The sequence below is a fragment of the Cyanistes caeruleus genome, chromosome Z (assembly GCF_971803275.1).
Source record: "Cyanistes caeruleus chromosome Z, bCyaCae1.hap1.1, whole genome shotgun sequence".
NCBI classification, from domain to species: Eukaryota; Metazoa; Chordata; class Aves; order Passeriformes; family Paridae; genus Cyanistes; species Cyanistes caeruleus.
The window spans coordinates 79,409,745-79,430,591 of NC_141732.1; the positions used below are offsets into that span (position 1 = coordinate 79,409,745).

General features: G+C 43.6%; 1 protein-coding gene across 1 annotated transcript in view; it reads right to left on the reverse strand.

The window, feature by feature from the left end:
- Positions 1–473: 473 nt before the first annotated feature.
- Positions 474–20,847, reverse strand: part of SKOR2 (SKI family transcriptional corepressor 2) — a 26,686-nt gene continuing 6,312 nt past the window's right edge. The window contains exons 4-8 of the mRNA XM_023943931.2: positions 16,315–16,380; positions 15,827–15,925; positions 11,817–11,884; positions 3,400–3,464; positions 474–1,203 (exon numbers count right to left, since the gene is read on the reverse strand). Of these exons, the coding sequence (XP_023799699.2) occupies positions 3,402–3,464; positions 11,817–11,884; positions 15,827–15,925; positions 16,315–16,380 (296 nt within the window). The 3' untranslated portion in view covers positions 474–1,203; positions 3,400–3,401. The remainder of the gene's footprint in view (positions 1,204–3,399; positions 3,465–11,816; positions 11,885–15,826; positions 15,926–16,314; positions 16,381–20,847) is intronic.

A 20,847-nucleotide genomic window follows, 5' to 3' on the forward strand; every position in this document is an offset into this window, starting at 1 on the left:
AATGAGGGGAATAAGAAAGAAACTCTGCTAGGTATGGCTAAAACCACTTTTGGTTGCTGGTGGTGCTGTACTGCTGTGGGAGATCCTTTGTGTTTGGGACTGAGACCTTTATCAAGGAGATGGATTCACTCAGAAAAGCCCTGAAAATCAGGGTGCTGCAGGACACCACGGAAAGACCTGGGAGAATGCAGCCTTCAAACTGGCTGCCTTTATTTCTGTGGATCCACAAGGCATGTCCTGAAACTGCACTAAATCTACTTCTTCTCAGTGTTTTGAAGATAACCAGAGGCAGAAATTTACACCATGAAAGTCTTCAGCATATTATTTGTGAATTAAAATACTTCTAAAAATGTATTCTTGGGGATATTTGTTTTCTTCAGGGGACTAAGCATGGCATTAAATTACAGGGAAGCTCAACTATTATCTCATACTTTTCTTTTTTTTTTTATTATAGACTTTTTATCCACATGAATGATAAAGAAACTACAACAGAGTTAAATACCTTTTTTGATAACAGTGATTATATTCTTAATTACACTCAATATTAAATTGTAAAATATTTCCAGAGGAGTACAATCGTAATTCATACAGCAGGCAAAATACCAGAGGGGGAAAGGGATGAGGGAGAAGGGTGTGAGAATCTCCAGACTGCTTTTAAAAAGCACTGTGTATGGCTAACACTGCTCTATCCATCCATCCATCCGTCCACCCGTCCGTCCAAACGTGGTTCTGGCCCATCTGGTGAGACGTTCATTTCCTCCCATAAAACAACCACTGCTCCAAAGCAAAAGGTGAACTGGCAGATGTTGTCAGTGCCACTGTGGCATTGAAAGGACCAGCAGTTCCTTTCACAGCTTATCTGCACGATTCAAAAGCATTTTCTTTTTTTTTCTATCAAGCTCAATAGTCCTTCTAAAAACACAAAGACTTAAACTTTGGTACCACCAAAAAAAAAAAAAAAAATATATCAAGGACAGGCATTTTTTTTTTGTTGTTGTTTTGTGTTTACTAATAAATGGCTGCTACATTCTATTTGACATGGTTGTCCATGATACTATGAGGTCACTTGTCCTTAGGTTCAGAGGAACCTGATTTTTTTTTTATTTAGATCCCCAAACACTTCCATTTCACAGTCTATATACAAGTCAGGTTTCTGACTGGGTTATAACTTGTAAGGTAACAGCTGCAAAAGCTCCTGTGCTTCTGGGAACAAAAAAAAAAAAAAAAAAAAGAAAAAAGAAGAGAGGGAGAAAAAGAGAGAGAAAGTGTTATCAACATTAAGCCAAAGTTTGAGACAGTCACAGAATTGTAACATTTATTTACAGCCCTTGATAAAGGGACACTTGTAGGCCACCTGCTCTAGCAGCATCCCCTGAGATTTTGGTATTATCTGTGGGGCCATGTGGAAATACTCGCAGTAAAGTGGAAATGCAGACTTCAGCTGACTGCAGTGCCACTCAGCACAGGCAGATGTGATATATGTTGTGTGATGTGATATGATGTGATATGTGCTGTGGGAAGGAGCAGAGGGCTCAGCGAGGGCAGCTGAGGGGGCCCAGGGCAGGAACCGAGGGGCTGCGAAGCAGAGTCACCAGCCCCAGCTGCATGGGTGGGGATGTGCCAACACGCTTCCTCCTGAGGAGACTTTTCCTCCTCGGCACATCGAGGACGTGAAACTGCTTCTGAGCACAGCTGAGCCGCGGTTCTGGCTCAGCTCAGCAGCTAAGGAACAACTAATCTCTTCCAAAGATGCGGGGACAGCGGCAGCGTGAGGAGCGCATCCATCCTCCACGCTCCGGCCAAACACGGAATGTGTTTGGCTGCTGGGATGCCAGCACCATCCTGGCAGGCTCTGGGAGATGGGAACAAACTCTTTGTCTCCTCCGATGAGACGAAGAACAAACTCTTCATCCTCCATCCTCAGGCAGGTTTTATGGCGCACGGAGCGCTGCGGACACGGGGCAGGAGCTGCTGCTCCTGGTCTGGGGAGGCTGGCTGCTTTATTCGGGGTATTGCTGAATTTGTTTCAAATCTGCACTCAGATTGCTGCGGGCTCCACTGGAAAACGCTGGTGGCCAGTAAGAAAGTGTGCTCAAGAGGGCAAAAGAGACCAGCTCAGTGCTTAGAGTAGTCTTAGATGGCAGAGCTCAGCGCCACAGACAGTGGTTTTCTGGTTACTCTGTGCTCACTCCTACTGTTTCTGAGTATCTGCTTCTTCTACAGCTCAGGAAAACCTCCACATCTCTACTATCAAGCCCCTCTCAGATGTCCCAGACTCTCCTGAATACCTCTGTTTTGTGCATTACTGAGATCTCTGTGCGTGAGTAGCTCTTAGGTTTCTAATCCCCCTACTTCTCCTTGGGGATTTTTTTAGTGAATCCACAGATTTTGTGGCATAACACAGTAGCAGGACTACCAGATTTCGGCATCTGTCTCCAATCCCTAATCTTCTTGTTTTACCAGGAAAAAACCAAGAGAATGTCATTTAAATGCTAAGACTTCAGCACCCAAAACTGGGGTCTCCCACTGATGATGGAGGTGGTGTTTCTACTAAATGAACACTTCCAAAACACAGTCCTGAAAAATGTAGTGTTTGGTTTAGGAAGGGCCTGTGCATGGGCAGCAGGATAATTACCTTCTGTAGGACAGCACACTACAGAACCACAGTCAGTGGGGTTCTGTTTGACTCACAAAATTGTGCTGATGTGCTGCTGCTTCTTCCTGGAGCTCGAGGAGTTCCATTAAGGGCAGAAAAACTCCTCCCTACCTGGAGCAGTAGTGTGAAGATTTTTTTGCACCCTGAATGCCAAGATATTTCCCTCCTTCCACTGAAGGTACATTGGCCTTGGTGACACTTTTCAGTGCCAGGAAAAGCAATTGCTCAGGCAGTTAGAGCTGTGGAATGTTCAGGTTGAAGAGAACCTTCAAGATCCTTTCATCCTACCCCTGCCATGGGCAGGGACACCTTCCACTATTCCCTTGAGGGTGCTCAAGCCCCATCCAAGCTGGCCCTGGACACTTCCAGGACACTGTGGGACACCCACAGCTGCTCTGGGCACCCTCTGCTAGGGCCTCCCCACTCTCACAGGGAAGAATTTCTTCCTAATATTTAATTTAAAGCTACTCTCTTTCAGTTTGAAGCCATCACCCTTTGTCCTGTCACTGCAGGACCCATGGGTCAGCTCCCAACAGCACTTCCCAGCCCAGAGAAGCCTCGTAATTCATGCCAGATGTAATTTATCAGCTTTAGACTCTTGCACAACACCTGCACAGGGAGGGCTTTGGGACCAGAACCAGCCACATCAAACAACAGAATGATCCTCTTAATTCTTGCAATGGCTGCAAAGGAGCACAGGCAGCCAGGTCAAGTGGAATGAAGTCTCTTTCTCACGAGCTCACCTTTAGCTTTTGCTGAGGTGTGCACCGAGCTTTTCTTTCCTGATCAAGCTTGCTGCATAGGGAATCTGGAACGACACAGAAACAGAGACACTGCTCAAGCCAAGGTTTGGCTAACAAAACACCCAAGCTGGAAAACCCTGTAAATGAAAGGTTTTGTTTTCCTTCTGGCAAATGGGGAGGAACTGTAGGACATCTTAACATCTTAAATACAAAGGTTCAACTCTTTATGGAACTGCAGGGGGGTTGAAGCAGAAATAAAAATGGTCAGAATTGAAACAACAGATAGCATCTTAAAGTTCAGTGTAAAAGACCCATTCTGATGCTTTGTTTATGTCAGAGGCTGACAAAGGGTAAAGCCACCTGTGAGATCATAAAAAAATCAGATGTCTGTGACAGATCAGGCAATGCACACTGATCCCTGCACAGCCAAAATACAGCAGGCTGGGAGCATGAGAATTCGTGTATTTATATCCCCGTAATTAGGAAATTCATAATAGTTATCTCCAACTTGCACCAATCTGAAGGGAAGCCACTGAAGTGGAACAAATAATTAAAGAAAAACAGAGAACATGGGCATATTAGGGAACACAGTTATATTTAGAAACAAAGTGGGATGATGTGCCCATTGGCCGCTGGGAATACATTACAGGGCTGCTCTTCTCCAGTGCTGGGCCTTTAGAATGCAACAAAACTAAATTGCTCTGAGATTTCCCCATAGCTGGGAATCCAGCTAAGTGGCTACAAATTCTTTGATGATGATTTTTGGAGGGACTGCTGGAGGAATTCAGGCTGGGAGATCAAGAAGTTCTGTGTCCCTGCACTCCTAAGTGCTGCTGCATGCCGAGCTGACCTGCTTCTGCTGCCAGAATATGCTCACAAACAATGTGAAGTATGTTACTGCAAGCTGAAAATTATGTTAGCTGAAGTCAGGATCAAGGCCTTAACCTGCACAAACAGCAGAAGGAGCAGATGGGCAAATGCAGAGAGTTCAAGCAACCTGCCCCACACACCTAAAATTTGTGTGAATTTGCACACAGTGGATTTGCATCTGTATCCACTGACCCCACACGTTCCTAAAACAGGGATGTCCCTGTTTTGATTTTAAACACGTTGTGCCCACAGAGAATGTTTATATGAATTGTGCCCAGCATGCCTCTGGGCTGGGGTAAAGCATCGTGCCTGCAAAGACATTGAGAGACTTATCCATCCCTGCCTACCTTAACAAGAGGAAAAGAGGAGGAAAGGATCAGGATGAGAGGGAAGAAAAGGGCTTTTGAAGCTTGAGAGCTAACTGTTTAATTTCTTGGGAAAGGAGGTCAATCAGACTGAAAGCAGCAGCAGCAGGAAGGAGCAGTGTCTGTGGCTGAATGAAAGCAGAAGCCTTTCACAGGGGCACGCTGCTTCCCCCCTACACAGCCCTGGAAAAGGGGAAATGTGTGTGCATAAGCCACTGATGACCAGAAAAGATCAAGATTCCAGATGTTTTGTCTGACTACTCTTACAATCCCTTCCCTTGACAGAAGACAGGAGGTATCAGGCAGCTTTTAGCCAGATCCCCCCCAAGAAGCAGAGCTGTCCCCTCCACCACGTCCCCAAAACACAGCTGCCTTCAGGACACAGTGCTTTCAAAGGCTGCAAAACTCCCTCCCAAGCTGCAGCAGGGAAGGGGGTGCAGAGAAGCTGCTTCCCTGGTCACCCGTGGCCGTGGCTGGGATGCAAAAGGGAGCCACAAACAAACTGCACACAAAAACTAGCACATTCCTGCTGGGACCTGTGGTGCCTCGCCAGCCGATTCCTGCCTCTCTCCCACTCACAAAGGCCAACTTGGGTTTGCATGGCCACAAATTATATAGGACATCTCCCAAGCTGTACTGACCTAGATAATACAATGGGGTACATTCTGTCAGAAATTAACTGTTCTTAATCCACTTCTCTGCTATATTTGGCACACCGGCGTCTTTCTAATGCGTGTTGTTTTAACTGATCTCCTGGTAATAGATGACAGTGGGAGAGGTGGGTGTTCAACAGGGAAATGACTACTTTCTCCATGAGTTAATCCACCAACAATGTCATCTTCTATTTATCTCATTGTCAGAGCATTCAGTAATTCTAATGCCGTGGTGGAATAGGATTTAGGGCTCTTCATGGCAAAAGAGTCCCTCTCTGTGCATCCATGGGGGCTGCTGAGATGAGGGCAGGATCAGTACTCAAAGGGGCACGGAGATGCAAAGGGTGGCCCTTTTCAAAGGGTGTGCAGAAATAACAAAAGGGAAGGCAGTTCAGTTTCAAGCAGCAAAAATGCAGTTTCTCATGACCGAGTGCACATTAGTAGGAAATACAATGAGAGCAGATCTGAAGAGAAACTCCAAGAAAATTGCAATATGGACACTGAGTACTTTTTCCTACAGGCTGACTCCAGTTTAGTCCTGGTACCCATTAGGTACTGGAGCACAGTCCAGTGCATTTCTGGAACGCTTCCCTGTTTATTCCACCTGGAAGGAACACAGTCAGCAAGCCCAGAGCCTGCTCCACGGCTCAAACCAAAGCACAGATAAGGGACAGGACTGGGGAGTAATTTCTGAAGTTCCTGTCTGACCCCTGTTATACACACTCAGATATCAAAGAACTTTCAGCACAGCATCCCCTTTCAGGGGCTTGGCCTCTGCATCCCATCTCTGGTGAGGCACACGATGATGCATCGTGTTGCCTAGGAAAAATATTTACCACTCATGCAGTAGCAGAGGCTGGCTTCCTGTACCTCCACAGCCATTTTTGATCAGAATTTCTGCAGATTCTAATGGAAGGGAAGCTTTCTGCTTAAATTTTTACATGGCATCCTTTTCTTTAACATTTTATTTCACTGGAGAAAGCGGCACAGCTCTATCCTATCAACCTAAGGCATATCCACAGGTGCTGTCAAGATGTGAGTTTTGCTCACCTGTCTTGTGGGGGGGGGGGAAAGCCAACAGCAGAATGTAAGATTCTGGTGAAAACAGCTCACTTTCTTGTAAACAATTAGGGATGAGCCTTTTGAGGACACAGGACACAGAGTTCCAGAGATGTTCTTTTACCTGTCATTATGTCTGTGCCTGTGAGCAGGCACTTCAGCACAAGATGCCACTCAAGAAATCCGAGAGCCATTCTGCTGAACAGCTGTTTGTATTCTTGCCAAGGTCAATCATCTGAGCTGCACCACTTCAGGCCGAGCACGGAAATCACAAATGGCACTGAAGCACTGCTATTTCCCGTTCCCTGTTTTTGAGAACAGAGGCAGGCACACGGAGACCAACATCTCCACACACAGAAATGTGGGTGCTTCTTGTTTGGCTAATGAATACATTAGCGGTACAAAAGCATCAGCTTTCTGTAAACAATTTAAGCTAGGAATTCAAACTACTAGTGCTCTTCTGAATTACAGTGTGACCCAGAGGAACAGGCTCTCATGCCTCTGAAGATTTACCAACATTAACTACATGCTGGATGTTTTTTTTTTTCTTCTTTTAAACATTCCTTGTCAATCTTTAAGGATGAGGGTGAAAGATGATGCAGAGATGGAAATAAGTTTTGCAGAGAGATAGTTCCTGATTTATTTTATTGCCTGACTCTGAAGAACAGAGTTGATTTAAAGGAGCACTGAGAGCAGAAAGCCATAAAACACAGAGCAGTTCCAGATGGATCCAGTTCTGAGCTCTGAACATTATTATCAGCCCAAAGTGAAGCCTCTCCTTTGGTAGGGAGAAGTCAGTTCACAAGAGCATACCCTAATTAAAATATCCCAAAAAAACCCAAACCATCATTTTTCACCTAATCTGAAAAGACAAAGGCCTGCCTGAGTGTTTCACATTTCTAACACACCTCAAAAACCCATCACACTTTACCCCAATATAAAATTAGTGGCACTGATCATCACCCAGTGATCTAAACCACAGTGGGTGACGAGCACCCCTTGAGCTTTTCCTGATGGACTGGTCACCACTGAGGTCAACACTTCCTGAGGACCCACAAACTACTTGTAAGGCACCTCTGAGAGAAAATTAAGAAAAGCTCCTCAGTTTCCAAGAGGCTTAAATTTCCTGCTTGGTGTTCTACTTCCCCACGGCCATGTTTGAGAGGCGTTCATGAAAATATTTAAGGATGAAAATCATCATGCTGGTAATGCTGCTACTGATATTTTTCTCTCCCCAGGCAGCTAGGAAGAAAGCTCATGCTTTTAAGATTTTTTCCACTCACACAGTTGCTCAGAAGACAATATCAGGGAGATGCAGAGTCTCAGGCAGGAGGAGACTTGATAACTGCTCACAGTGCTGGTCTGTCCCAGCAGAAGAGTTCCAGTTTCATTGGACAGGAACCAAAAACTCTAAAGGCAGGTGAGCTCTCCTAAGCCTGTACCATGTGTGTCATGTCAGAATTTCCCCCATCCTGCTGGGCAGCAGCTCCTCCTCACTGGCCCTTTCTGTACAATTCAGTAACAAGAGCCACACGATCCTCAGAATCTCAGAATCTTTTAGGTTCAAAAAGATCTCTGGGATCATTGAGTCCAACCATTCCCCCAGCACTAATCCATGCCACCAGGTGCCCAGCTCACCCATGTCCCCAGGTGCCACATCCACATGGCCTCTAAACCCCTCCAGGGAAGGTGACTCCACTTCTGCCCTGAACAGCTGACCTCAGTGCTTGACAGTGAAGGAATTTTTCTTAATCCACTTTAAATCTCCCCTGGCACAACAGGATCCACATGAAAAATCCATATTTTATACATGATCTCCGCATACCCACCCTGTACTCAGCCAATTTGGGAGACAGCACTTTGCAAGAGGAGGAAGAGAAAAATGCATTCAGGGGTCTAAAATCCATTTTCTTGTTAAGTGGTGGTTTCTTAGCACTCGGTGGAGAACCTGGCACAAACAGGTTGCAAAACTTTCTGATAGCTGCTCCAGACACTCTGAAAACTCTGCAAACTGAAACACAGGAAGTTCCACGTGGACATCAGGAAGAAATTCCTTCCTGGAGCAGTGGAGAGGCTGTGGAGCCTTCCTCACTAGAGGTGCTCAAAACCTGCCTGGAAAACTGTTCTGAGCAATGTGCTCTGGGCGACTCCACTCGAGCAGGGAGCTTGGGCTAGGAGACCTCCAGTGGCCACTTGCAGCCTCACTGTATGAGATTCTCACCAAAACCAGTGGCCACACAACATCCTGTTGCTCCAGCAACCTCCTAATCCAGGCTGCCTGCGAGGAGCCCAGCATCCGCCGGTGAAGGTGTAAGAGAACAGGACCCGCCCCGTTATTCCAGTGGCCTGAGGAAACTCCCGGCTTCCAGGAGGCCACGAAACCCTGTAATTTTTCCTCTGGGATGCGATGGGAGCGGCAGCAGCAGGGCAGGGCGGGGATGCAGCCGCGCCTGGACCAAAGCGCTGAGCTGCAGTGGCGGCCGGCGGCCGGCAGAGGGAACCCGCGGGCCGCGCTGCGACCGAGCGCTCCCAAAACCGGGAGGAATCTCCCCAAAAAAAAACACAAACCCGCAACGGGACAAAAAAGCGGCATGGCCAGCGTTCACCGCGCGCAGGGCATGAGATTCACGTCCTGATGCAGTGGGTGTTGGCGCTGGAAAGTTTTCAACTGCGGTCATATTTGGTCGATTTTTTTTTTTTTTCGTGATTACGTTCAGCTGGCATTCCAGACATTTCCCAAACAGCAAAAACGCTGGGTCAATTTATTGTAAAGTCTGATTACTCAGTTTAGGGTGAGTGAAACGATCGCCCTGCCAAAACCTGCCCCTCTGGTACCCAGAGTTGCAGGGGATCAGGGAATCACAAAATCATTTAGGTTGGAAAAGCCCTCCAAGACATTAAAATCCAATCATTTTCTCCACACTGCCCAGCCCACTCTAACCCATGTTCCCAAAGTGCCATCCACATGGCTCTCAAATCTTTCCAGGGATATTCAGGAAAGATTAATGCAAGTTGTATATCTTCAGCAGTGAGAAGAGCAAAAAAAACCGAGACACCTGATTCCAGGCATCTATATTGTTTATAGAATAATTTTTAAAAGCAATTAAGTCAAGTTCTGTGGCTAGTTAAATCAGTAAACTTTGAATTCAGTGCCACAAAGGCATACACCTATGAGGTCTAAGTAAAACTATGATTTTAGTATGTATGAAACACTTCTGCTTTTCTCTTTGTACTTCTGTGTTAACAAGAAAATTAGGTTAAAGCTCTTAGGTTGAAGTAGTAGTGCAGCATATCAGGTACAAAAAAAAAAAAAAGCCTAACTGCCCCAATTAAAAACAAAACAACAACAGCAATTAAACAAAAAATCAAAAGCAGACACACTTTTTGTGTATTCTGCTTCAGTTCATCCATGCAATAACCCTGGAAGGCCAAAGTAGTTCTATTATTACCACATTCAGTTCATTAATCTTAATTCTAGATATAAACGTACAAGATATATTCCCATGAATGAATTAAAGCAATTGCTGGGATTATCACCTCAAAAGTGCTGACTCCATTCCAGTTATCAGCCAAGACATCTCTGAAGATTTCTGTACCCATCTTAAGCAATCAGATGGGTTATTTCTAGCAGCTTTTCAGTTTTTCATACAAACATCTTTTTTAGCAATCTCATTGATCACAACCTACCCCACAAATATGAGCATGAAGGCTTACTGATGATTCAACAACATTTCTATTACTAATAGTTAAATTCAGGCATCTATAGGGAGTGAAGAGGTCCTGAGTTGTTGGTGAAACACATTAAATGTTGAAACAGTTCTCTGTAAATTCATTCAGACAGCTCTGTTTAATGATTAAATTACTCTTAGTCTGTTCCATAGCACACATCAGTAAGTGAAAAGGGTGTGAATTACTTGATCATTTTGCTATTCCTGCCCAAGAGAATCAGGTAAGCCACCACATCTGGCTTGCTGGAGACCTGGGATACTCAGTTCCAGAAACAACTTCAGGACTGGAGCACAGGGTGAATGGCAGAGGCGATCTGTTCTCTCCCTGGGAGGCAGAGTTAGCTACCTCCAAGTTCAGCTGACACCAGAGATAAAGACTGGGGTGGGCCCATAAACTTTGTGCTTAGAAGTGCTCTGCAGCAGGAAATCCAACTGGTCACCTGCTTCAAGTCCAAAGCAGCAGGGGAAGTGCTTTTCAGGATGGCATCCTAATTAATCATAATTTTGTTGTTCTGTGACAACAAAATTCTCAGGTCAAGTCAAACTTCCCACCTGACATCGAGTCACAAAGAGGGACACAGCAACAACCAGGCAAATTAAAGGGAAAAAGTGGAGACCAGCTGCAAAGAAAACCACCCAGAGATGTTCTGGACTTGAGTTTCCTCCCCAAACAACCTCTTTCAAACACCCTCCATCTCTCATTGAAATCTCTGAAGTCAGCAGGAACGGGGCGCGTGGATGCTCGGCAGCTCTAAAAATAAGGCCAGTCCTAAATGCCTCTCAACATCAGGAGCACAAGTTTGACAATCCTGGCCTTCAGCTTTACTTTTATGTCCTAACCCATCAATTAGAAAATGACAGTACCAGGAGGCTGGGCAATGCCTTCTCTGCGCCAGGGCCCCGTGACAAGCAGAAGGAAAATTTCCATGGGGGAGCACGGGGCTGATTCGGGGAAGTGGGGATATTTGCCAAACTTTCCTCAAAAACAAAAACCCAGTTGAGCAACGTCAGACTGATCACAGAGAAAGCACCAGCAAAGCAAGCACTAGCTGACAGCCTCACCATGCCCTTGTAACCACACTGAGCACTATACGAGCGTGGAACAGCTTCCCATGCTCCAGCCCCTTTGCTTGCACTGGGTTGAGAACGTCAGCTTTTCAAAACAACACAGCTGGATGTGATGATCTAGAGCTGCACCAGCACACAGGCAAAATCCCTCTTGGTTTTAAAATAACAAGCAGGAGACCCAACAGTAAGGTGTGCCTGCGCTAAACCGTGTTTGGGCAACTTGATCCTTTGCTGCTGAGTTAAGCACTTCTTCTAGTGTCTAAAACGAGAAAAAGACACATCCTAAGGTTTATTTTCTGGGATTGAGCAGATTCCCTGCCGAGGGCTGAAATGCACCTCTCGGCAACTCACACGAGGTAGAAACATTTAACTGCTTAAAGTTTACTGATTCACTCCCTGCTCATCTCTGCAGAAGCACCTCTCCGTGTTGAGTCAACACATTTTGTTTAGTTGAAACATGAAGACCCATCTGGTTACTGTAGGAAAGTAAATCTCCAGGTAATTAGGCTCCAAACCAGCTGAGAGCTGCGTGCTTACCTCTTGCTAAAGATAAGGCAATAGGAGCTCGGTAATGGTGCATCTGCGTGGCTCACAAAGGGAAAATTTCAGGTGTGCGCTTAAAAAACACAAAGAAGCAGCTGAAGACATTTTTTTGTCAGAGAAAGTAAACTTACGATTTGTAGCTGCTGCACCATTTCTTCTCTGTACGCCAGTTCCCGCTTCATCTGATCTTGAAAATTATCTGTATGAGAGGGAAACAAAATGTAGGTGCCGTAATTAAAACAGAGACCACACGGCAGAATTTACACAAATCAAGCTAAATCAAACCCATTCACTACTGGGGAACCACAAAGCATTATAAAAGTCTTGCACTCAATTAAAACACATGCTTAACAAGTATGTATCTAATAGCAGACACCACTGACAACAGGAAAAAAAAAAGTGGAAAAATTAGATTTCCTCCCTCAGAAAATGTAGGATGCTAAGTTTGTGTTGCTAGCATTTATTCCCTGCTATTTTCCTGCACGGGCAAGGCTCTGCAGTCATTAGTCAAACTTTCTCAAGCCCTGAAGAGAAGAGCAAAAACTGTTCTTCTTTGCTTTGGCATAAATCTGTTGACATCAACAGCGATGTCCAACTTGTGAGAGGAGAAAGCGTTCAAGGATGCAGGGTTTGATTTGTGGTTTGTAGCATTGTGCTGACGGCTTTGAACAAAACTGAAGCTCCATAAAGGGTGACGTGGAATATGGAAGCGAAAAAGTCTTTGAAAGAGAGATCCTGGGCAGCTGGGTTACAGCACAGGCTGGCCTTCCTGCTCCAGTAGATCTTCCCTGATTTTCCTCCTAAATAACCTAAATAAGCATTTCAGACAAGACTTCATTTGTTGGAAGATTAGCTGATGCTCTGTGTTCCTTAACATTCCTCTTGGTGGGTGGGAAAAAGAGAAGCAGAAACAGAACTATTGACAAGTGCCAAATAATTCAAAGAGCTGCCTGCTGGAGGTCAGGGTGCAAGGATGGGCTGCTAAATGGAAGAGGAAAGAAAACTCACCCCAACCACTATCATTTTGATTCAAGTAACAAGCCTATCCTGGAAGAAAAACAAGGGGGCAGAGCTCTGTCCCCCTCTCAAAAAAGAACTTTGTCGTCTCTGAACAATGAGATAAAATTGTTGTTTCAAAGAAAAGGGGTCAGGAAAAGAGCAATGAAACAGAGAAAGAGTGAGAAATTTTGGCAAACTGAAGCCCTCAGGACTCCAGCACAACCAAATTGAAAAGGACATTGTGGCACTATCGCAATGAAGTCCTTCAGATTTCCAGTAAATTCCCACAGAACTTTTAAGCCTATTCCATCTACCCCAACTTGATCAGAAACATAATAACAGAAACAAAAATAACGCAGATTTACAATTCCTCTTTTCCTAGCCCCAGCCAAAAAGCCCATGAAGTATAAAAAGGTAGCTGCCCCCTGTCCTGGTCACTAAAGGCTGAGAATGACAGCTGAGGTCCTCCAGCTTCACTCTGAGCAGGCTTTAAGGAGAAATTTTGGGTTTTTTTCCTCGAGGCTTTCCTCCCAGCTGCCTCTTCATGGGCTCATCACATCTCCAAACAAACAGCTCAGGGATCTTGCTCAGCCCTGCACAGCAAATGTCCAAGCTCACAGAGGAAATGGGGTGTTAATGGTAGGGACAGCGTTTTTTTCCATCGGCATTTATCCGAGTCCAAACGCTCACAGACAAAGCCATAAGCAGTACCCAGGAGAAAAGGTATGAATATTTAAATAGCTTTCTTAACACAAAATTAAATACTTTAAGTACCCAGACTGTGTCTCCGCCATTTTATTGCCACGTTGTTTATAAAATGCAGACGGACAGAACGCGGAGCAGCCGACACGTACAAACCAGAGCATCCAGGACATCACACTGTCAACATGCAGAGATGCCTGTATTTTTATCAGGACAGCAAATACTTAGACTTTCTTCATGTGATCTGATTTTTTTTTATTATTTTTTAATTTTATTTTATTCAGTTGACCTCTGCATGGAGAGATCTTAAAGGCAAATTTCACCTGCAGCTTTCAAGCACAACAGAAATGCGAAAAATGCAGCAGAAGACAAGGTCTTGCTGTTTTATAAATTATCACAGTCCATGTTTCACACAGGTACAAGAAACCACAGAGAAGACTGCAGCATAGCACCGCTAAGAGAGCTTGCAAATAAGCTCAGTTCTCATTTAACAGTGATTAAAATGAGAGGAGAACTCTGAAACCAAACACTATTTATTGCACAGCCCTGTTGTGAGTATGGCTTGATGCTATGAAGATATAACACCCCAAACGTGCTCAGTTCCAAGTGGAGGACCCAAAAGAGGTGACTCCAGAGTTAACTGCAGGTAACCTGACAGAAGCATTTTCCTGAGAGAAATAGTATTACCTTCTGCATCTCACATGTTGCCTCTCAGCTGAAACATGGATGAGTTTTCATTGCAATTTAAATTTTACCTCAACTTTCTTTTAGCTGGGTCCCCAAAGACTTCTTTCCACGGCTCCTCCCTGCCCAAGACCATTCTAACCTGGCACAAAGAAACAACTCTGTCCAGCAGGAAGAGCCTGGAACAGCCCCCCTCTCTTGTGCTAGAACATGCACTGCACAAGAGGACAAAACAGCCTTAACATGGGTTTACACTAATTTCCTTTACAAAGACCCTTTTCTCTTGTTTTATTACATGTGGGGGAGGGGTGGGTTTTTTTGGTAAATCTAAATCTGTAAATAGGCTTTACGGTCACTTGTAGGTATGGTTTATAGCACATTATCTGTTTTCTATTTTAATCCTGAAGAAAATTGACCACTACTTTGTGGTACATTGAAACCACATATTTTTCAAGCCAGCATACAGCAGTCACCACTTCCTTGGTCGGCCGTATACTTGTTCTTTTCTTTTATTTGAATTGTATTTCATGTGGTTTAACTGCAGTGTTTATTTACACGGCAAAGACAGAGATTAATTTTACTGTAGAAGAACAAAAGGATGAATAAGAGACTTGAGTGGCAAAAGTCCAAGATGCCATTTCACCAATACCACACAGCAGGGTTTTGATCTCCACGAATTATTTGAAAATTACCTCACTCCCAAACCCAAGTAATAACTGGATTTATGCTGAAGGATGAGGTTATGCTCCTTTCATTAATATCTGTATCATGTCAAGTGACTCTTCTTTATTTATGGAGCTGTCTACATCTTTCAATATTTGGGCTAAAGACGGAGTCATTCCCAGAGTCCTCACGCTGCCTTGCTTCCCCGAACTTACCTATCTGATGCTACAGAAAGGGGACAAGCATATTTTCTTTGAAGAATAGGAAAATGCTGTCTGTGTTCCCACCTTTTCCAGTGGGATCATCCTGATCTAGGTGGGGTTTCTCCTGGAAAAATCTTTCCGTCATTGCTCCAGTGTCATTTGAGAGACCCCAGCCAAGGGGGTCATTTTCCACATCCTTGTACAATCAGCCCAACCTTCCAGCAGCTTCACACAAACCCTGCTAAGTGTCCATTTCATTTTATTTGAGATGTGCTGTGCTCATTCCGCCGCCCTGGACAGCAGCACCCCGCACAGCGGCCGTGGTGGAAGGGCCGTCTCAAGCGGCCTCTCTCAAAAGGAAAAATCCAAACAGGAATTTCTACTCCTTAAAAAGGCCAGATCAGTCCTCCAGCATCAGCTGGAACCTCCTGAGAATGGGTATTAAGAACCTCCTGAAAACGAGGATTAAGCATCTTGTCTTCAAGAGCCCCTGAGGTGTTGGCTAAGACACCAACCTCACCACACCCCACGAGGGCCCAGATGCGTTTCTGTCTACTCCCTGCACACAGTGCTACCAAAACTGTAGACTGTACACCAAAACAAACACCCAGCTTTGTATTTCCCCTGTGAAAGACCTGCTTGGAGAGCTGGAAAGCCACAGCAGAAGCGTCAGTGTAGAATCACGGCACGGTTGGGGTTGGGAAGGACCTTAAAAATCACCTCCTTCCAACACCTCCCACGATCCCAACTCGCTCCAAGCCCTGCCCAGCCTGGCCTCAGCAGAACTCAAGATCATGGCAGCACATCTGAGAGCCTCTCTCGTTTTATCAGCCTGGCAAGAACCAGCCACACACACACACAACACCAAAGGCACAGATTTTGTGTCTTACTGAAGACTGGGAAAGACGCGTTTCCTTTCAACACCTGGAATTCCTGTTCCAGCCTCCTCCGTAGGTCGATCTGCTCAAACAGAACCTTCTGGAGCTCCTCTAACAAAGAGAAAGAGTGGTTTTGATAATCTGTATAAATAATTCTTGAAAGAACAGTTGCAGAGCAATTCATTACTCTAAGACAAAATATTTTAGCGCTTATTAAAAAAAAAAAAAAGTGTTGCATAGACCCACCATAGATTTTGTGCAGAAAGCCATGAATATAAATCAATGTAATATATTATTTTAAAGTATTATATTACAGTGTCATGTATTGATTGATATATATGCATTAATCTCAATTATATCCACCCAAAGGTCCATATATTATTCATATGTTACTTGACAAGCTTAAAATATGGTGCAGAACGAAAGTGCCCCCTATTATCCTCATATTCTATTAAAACAAAGAGCAGTTTTGTAATGTAAGAGGCCCTTATTTATTTTACCTTTCCCCATATTTTCCACATCCTTCTTCAGAGAATGAGGTGAATTGGTTTCTTGTGTGTGTTCTCCTTAAAAAAGAGAAAGAAAAAAAGTTATTGATTTACCGACAGGGCTTTTTGTCAGTATTGTCCTTACAACATAGCCACTTCAGAGAATCTGGAGAGGAAGAAAAAGGGGCAAAAATATAAAGAAAGATTGAGCTTCATCTACAAATTTCTGGGTGTATAATACAAACATTTGTGAATTAATATTTTCTCTATTTCAGTGAAGTATCCGCCTACAGCACTGAAGACAATAGCTGATGTCTCCTTGATACTCTTCTTGCTGAGCTGATTCCTCCTTTCCCTCTAAGCCCTCCTGAAGATACTTTTATCAGAGAATAACTGGGAGCAGGCAGAGAGAAGGGGAGATCTTCCTCTACAGCCTCATCTCTCCTCCTCTCAACGGGAAGCCCGTGCCCTCCATCTGGGCAGGACCCTGTTCCAAAATCCACAGGAAAAATGCCTTTTTGCCTCCATCAGCTTTTCAGCTTTATCATCTTCCGGAGCTCCATGGCATGGGTGTGTTGAAACTGGATATAATTTATATCCAGCTGAGATAAAATTGACATTAGTGGTATTTGCATCTAAAGGATACAGCTCCAGGGTCAGCCAATTGAGGGGCTCCTGTCTTAGGTTGCTCACATCAACTTTTAATCATATTGTAGTACAGAATTCTCCATGTAACAGAATTTGGCTATTTCCAGACACACACATGCTGCTTCCTTCAGCCTTTTTTTTTTTTTCCTACAAATTGAATTAAATTTAAAAAAAAAAAAAAAAATCACAAGTTGTGAAGTTCGCCTGAATGAGTTTTACTTAAAAACTGGACCTTCTGACAGAAGGTGTTACTTTTATTATCCTCTGCAACTTCAAAATTTTTCCTGTGACTTCCATGAAATGCTTCTATAAAAGCTATGCAAACCATTTTTAAAGGAGTAAAATACCACTATAGCTGAAATTGATGGGAGATTTTCTGTTATTTACAGCTGAAGTAGAAATGGACTCTCAATAATTAAGAAAATATTTGGTAAATAACCAATTATTGAACTAATTGGATTAATTCTTGTTTCAGTCCAGCCAGTAAATACACATCATTAACTCTACTGATAAATAATCACAAGAGACATATATATAAATATATTCATGTGCTTACATAGTTGGAAGAGAGGATCATGGAGAAAATATCTTGGGTTTTGATGCTTCTTATAGTTTTGCTTTTTTTAAAATAAAAATCCACGGCACTGAATAGGTCATCAGACAACATGCAACAGTTAAGTTAAAAATTATTGTGTCATCACAATAGGTTAATTTTAAATTTGAACTGGAAAGTCTTGTAATAGATGCAGTTAGAAATCTTTTTGCAAAACATTTGTTTCTGTCTTTAAAAATCGATTCAATCCTATATCCAGTAAACCTTGAAGTTACAGCGTATGAAACCTATCCAATAGCTCTGCATTTTAGCATCTCCTCTCTCTTCATTCCTTAAAAAAAAAAAGCTGAAAAGCAACCACTCATTTAGGCACATACATTTGCACAACTGGTATCTGGTGCCAGCAATTCCATTTTAGAAACTTGTTTATGTAACATGGCAATTAAAACAAAAAATCATTTTTGTGGGATATTTGGTGAAAACAAAGTATTTTCTGCAGGTAAGTTGTCTCACCACAGCAGAAGATACAGCAGGTGTAAAAATATATCACCTTTTGGGCAGTGGTTTGAGGAGCTTCCACAATGTAAAATGGGTTTGTTGGTTTGGTTGTTTTGCTAGCTAGCATGATTATTTTTTAAACCGGATGGCCAGCAAAACAAAATCTTTTGTCAGATAAATTAGGGCACACAAAATCAAAAGGGAAGAATTTAAGTTTAGGAAGGGTGAATTTGTCGAATTTCAAATACTAGCATATTCCAAATCCATTTCTACCACTGAGGCGCCCTTTTCTGTGTGTTTTATGTGCCATTTTGAGCTACAACCGGCTCACAGACAGAAGGTAACTGGATTTTTCAAGGAGAAGGAAGGGAAAGGGGGAGAGACTGGAGTATGGTGACAATACAGCTCTTTCTCACTTGCTCGGTTGAGCTCCCAGGGCTGTGTGGTTGGGGGCTGCTGACTCGCTGGGACAGAAAGAACTGCATCAAAATGAAGATAAGGGCATGGAGCATGAAGAACAACTTCCCCAGCATCTGCAGCCTCCCTGCTAAGCTACTGGAAAGGCCTATTAGAAAATCCTCCATGCTTGCACCTGAAATGAGTAAAGAATGGGAGTGGAAAAACGGAAGTATTTAAAGGCCAAAACCAGGATATATGGTTTTAAAGAATAGTTGCATTTCTAAACTGCTTTCTGATGTTAAAAAAAAAATAAAAATCTCAACATTATTGTTAACAGCAGTTATAATCAGATGGGTTTCACCTCTCCTGTCCCCCTGAAAATGATAATCAGGAGCCTGCTCTTCTCTGTTTTTCCACACTTCCCAGAGGCCTCATCACGCGTTGTGTACTGTTCTACCTTAATTGAAAGGGAGGAGGTATTGAATATTTAACCAGCTTCCCTTCTCTTAAATGTTAATTAAAAGCTAAATAGGTGTTTAAAAACAAACAAACAGAAAGCCCAAAGAATTTTAATCAGTCTAAGAAAAAATCGCTTCCCCTCCTAATAGCTCCACCATAACTCTCCTGGGCCTTGTCTGCACACAAACTTGCAGCATTTCGAGCAGCAGGACTGAGAGCTGTGCCACCCCTCTGTATGGAGATTTCCTTCAGGAAAGGCTGCTTCAGTTTGCTCAGAAAAATCAAACTCTGCCTCACCCATCTCTTGGATAGGGGGAAAGAGGGTGAAATATTTGCAGGCCACTTAAACTGCTTCGGTGAAAGCTTTGGGTGCTTCTGTTCTTCCCCACAAGCTCAGGTGAACAGACAGTGTTTTTCTGGACTGAAGGTACAAATGGCTTTCTCAGCCTGGAGTGTGAGCACCCACCCAGGAAGGACACCTCCAAACTGCTCAAAAATTGGCACTGTGTAAAAGTGAGGTCCCAGGGTTGGACGTTGGCACAACCTCGGCTCTTGCGGTGCTGCCATTTTATCAGCTTTACATCCACTGGAGTGCTTAAAGTTTGACTTTTCAACATCTGAATTTTTAATTGTCTATGAACCTATCCTCCTCCTCAGAAGAAATGCACTTTGCCTTCACTGTGAAAAAACAGCCAGAACGAGCCAGACATAGCCAGGTTACCCCTTCACGCTCTGCCACCTCCTGCAAGCCTTCCCCAGGAAGCTCTCAGAACGTTTTCCAAAAAGCAGCTAAAAAATTCCACACTGTCCCAGACCACTCAGCCACCTCAAGGTGCTGGTTTGTCCAGCACAGGGCACGGGTGGTCTGGGAATATAATTCCATTCTCCTGGCTCTACACCCCGCGCCTGGTCCCCAGCTTGTGCCCTCCACAACCCTGGAGGTTTCAGACCACGTCACGCAGAGCCATCTCCGCTTTCTCTGTGCCCACTTCACCCCTCTCATTCCTGGGCAACCACTGTGCTTTGCAGAGCCCACCACGTCTGCCAAAAGCTCTGCACCTCACCCCTGATGCTGTGGAGACCACGGCACCCCTGGTCCATCATAACTTAAACACCCACTACTGCCTTCAGCTGTACAGAAGCGCTGTCTGCAGACACAAAGACCGCAGCAAAAAGTTGCCGGTATCTTCTGGATATAAATGTATATAGATATATACATTTATATCCACTAAAACAAATATAGGCAGATGTGAACCAGCAGATTTTCAGTGCTCCAGAGGCTCCCTCTGCATCTGAAATTAATGACTCGCTCTAAGACACACAGAGTTTTTTGCGTATGTCCTGGAGAAATTCAAAACTTACTGAAAATATTCATGCATCCTGCATATTCATGCCACTTTCAGGGGGGAATAATCAATAAGGTATTCAGGACTTGGCAAAATATGTCTACTTTAGGAAACTCCATAAGCATTCTTTTAAGTGTTTTTGTGTACCAGGGCTGATAAATGTCTTAAAAAATCTGGAGTTTCAAATGGCAATTTGCCCCCAAAAGTGATTTAAATTTAAAACAAACTGGTTCTTTTTTTATGCCCAGATAAATCCTCATTTGTAGCATCCATTTAAAGTTTAAAACATGAACATCTGATTAGTAGTACTAACTGAAGTACTAACAGATAGAGAGGAAAAAAGAGTTTCAGGATTTCAAGCTAAACACTCAAAAACCTAGGCATGACCAATCTAAAATACTGAAACGTTCAAAAAGGATAAGGAATCTGTTGGCTTTTGGTCTGAACCTTATTCATACATGTGAGAACTATTTCATAATTTTATTTTAGAATCACAAAAGCAAGAAAATTTCAAATTCTTGGTTTGTTTCAAATGGACGTTAATACGTTCACCAGGTTCCTGAAGATGAGGCTTTAAAAAACAAGCAAAACACACCTAATATTAAGAAAAATGCAAAAAAATAAAGGAATTCAGCAACAATT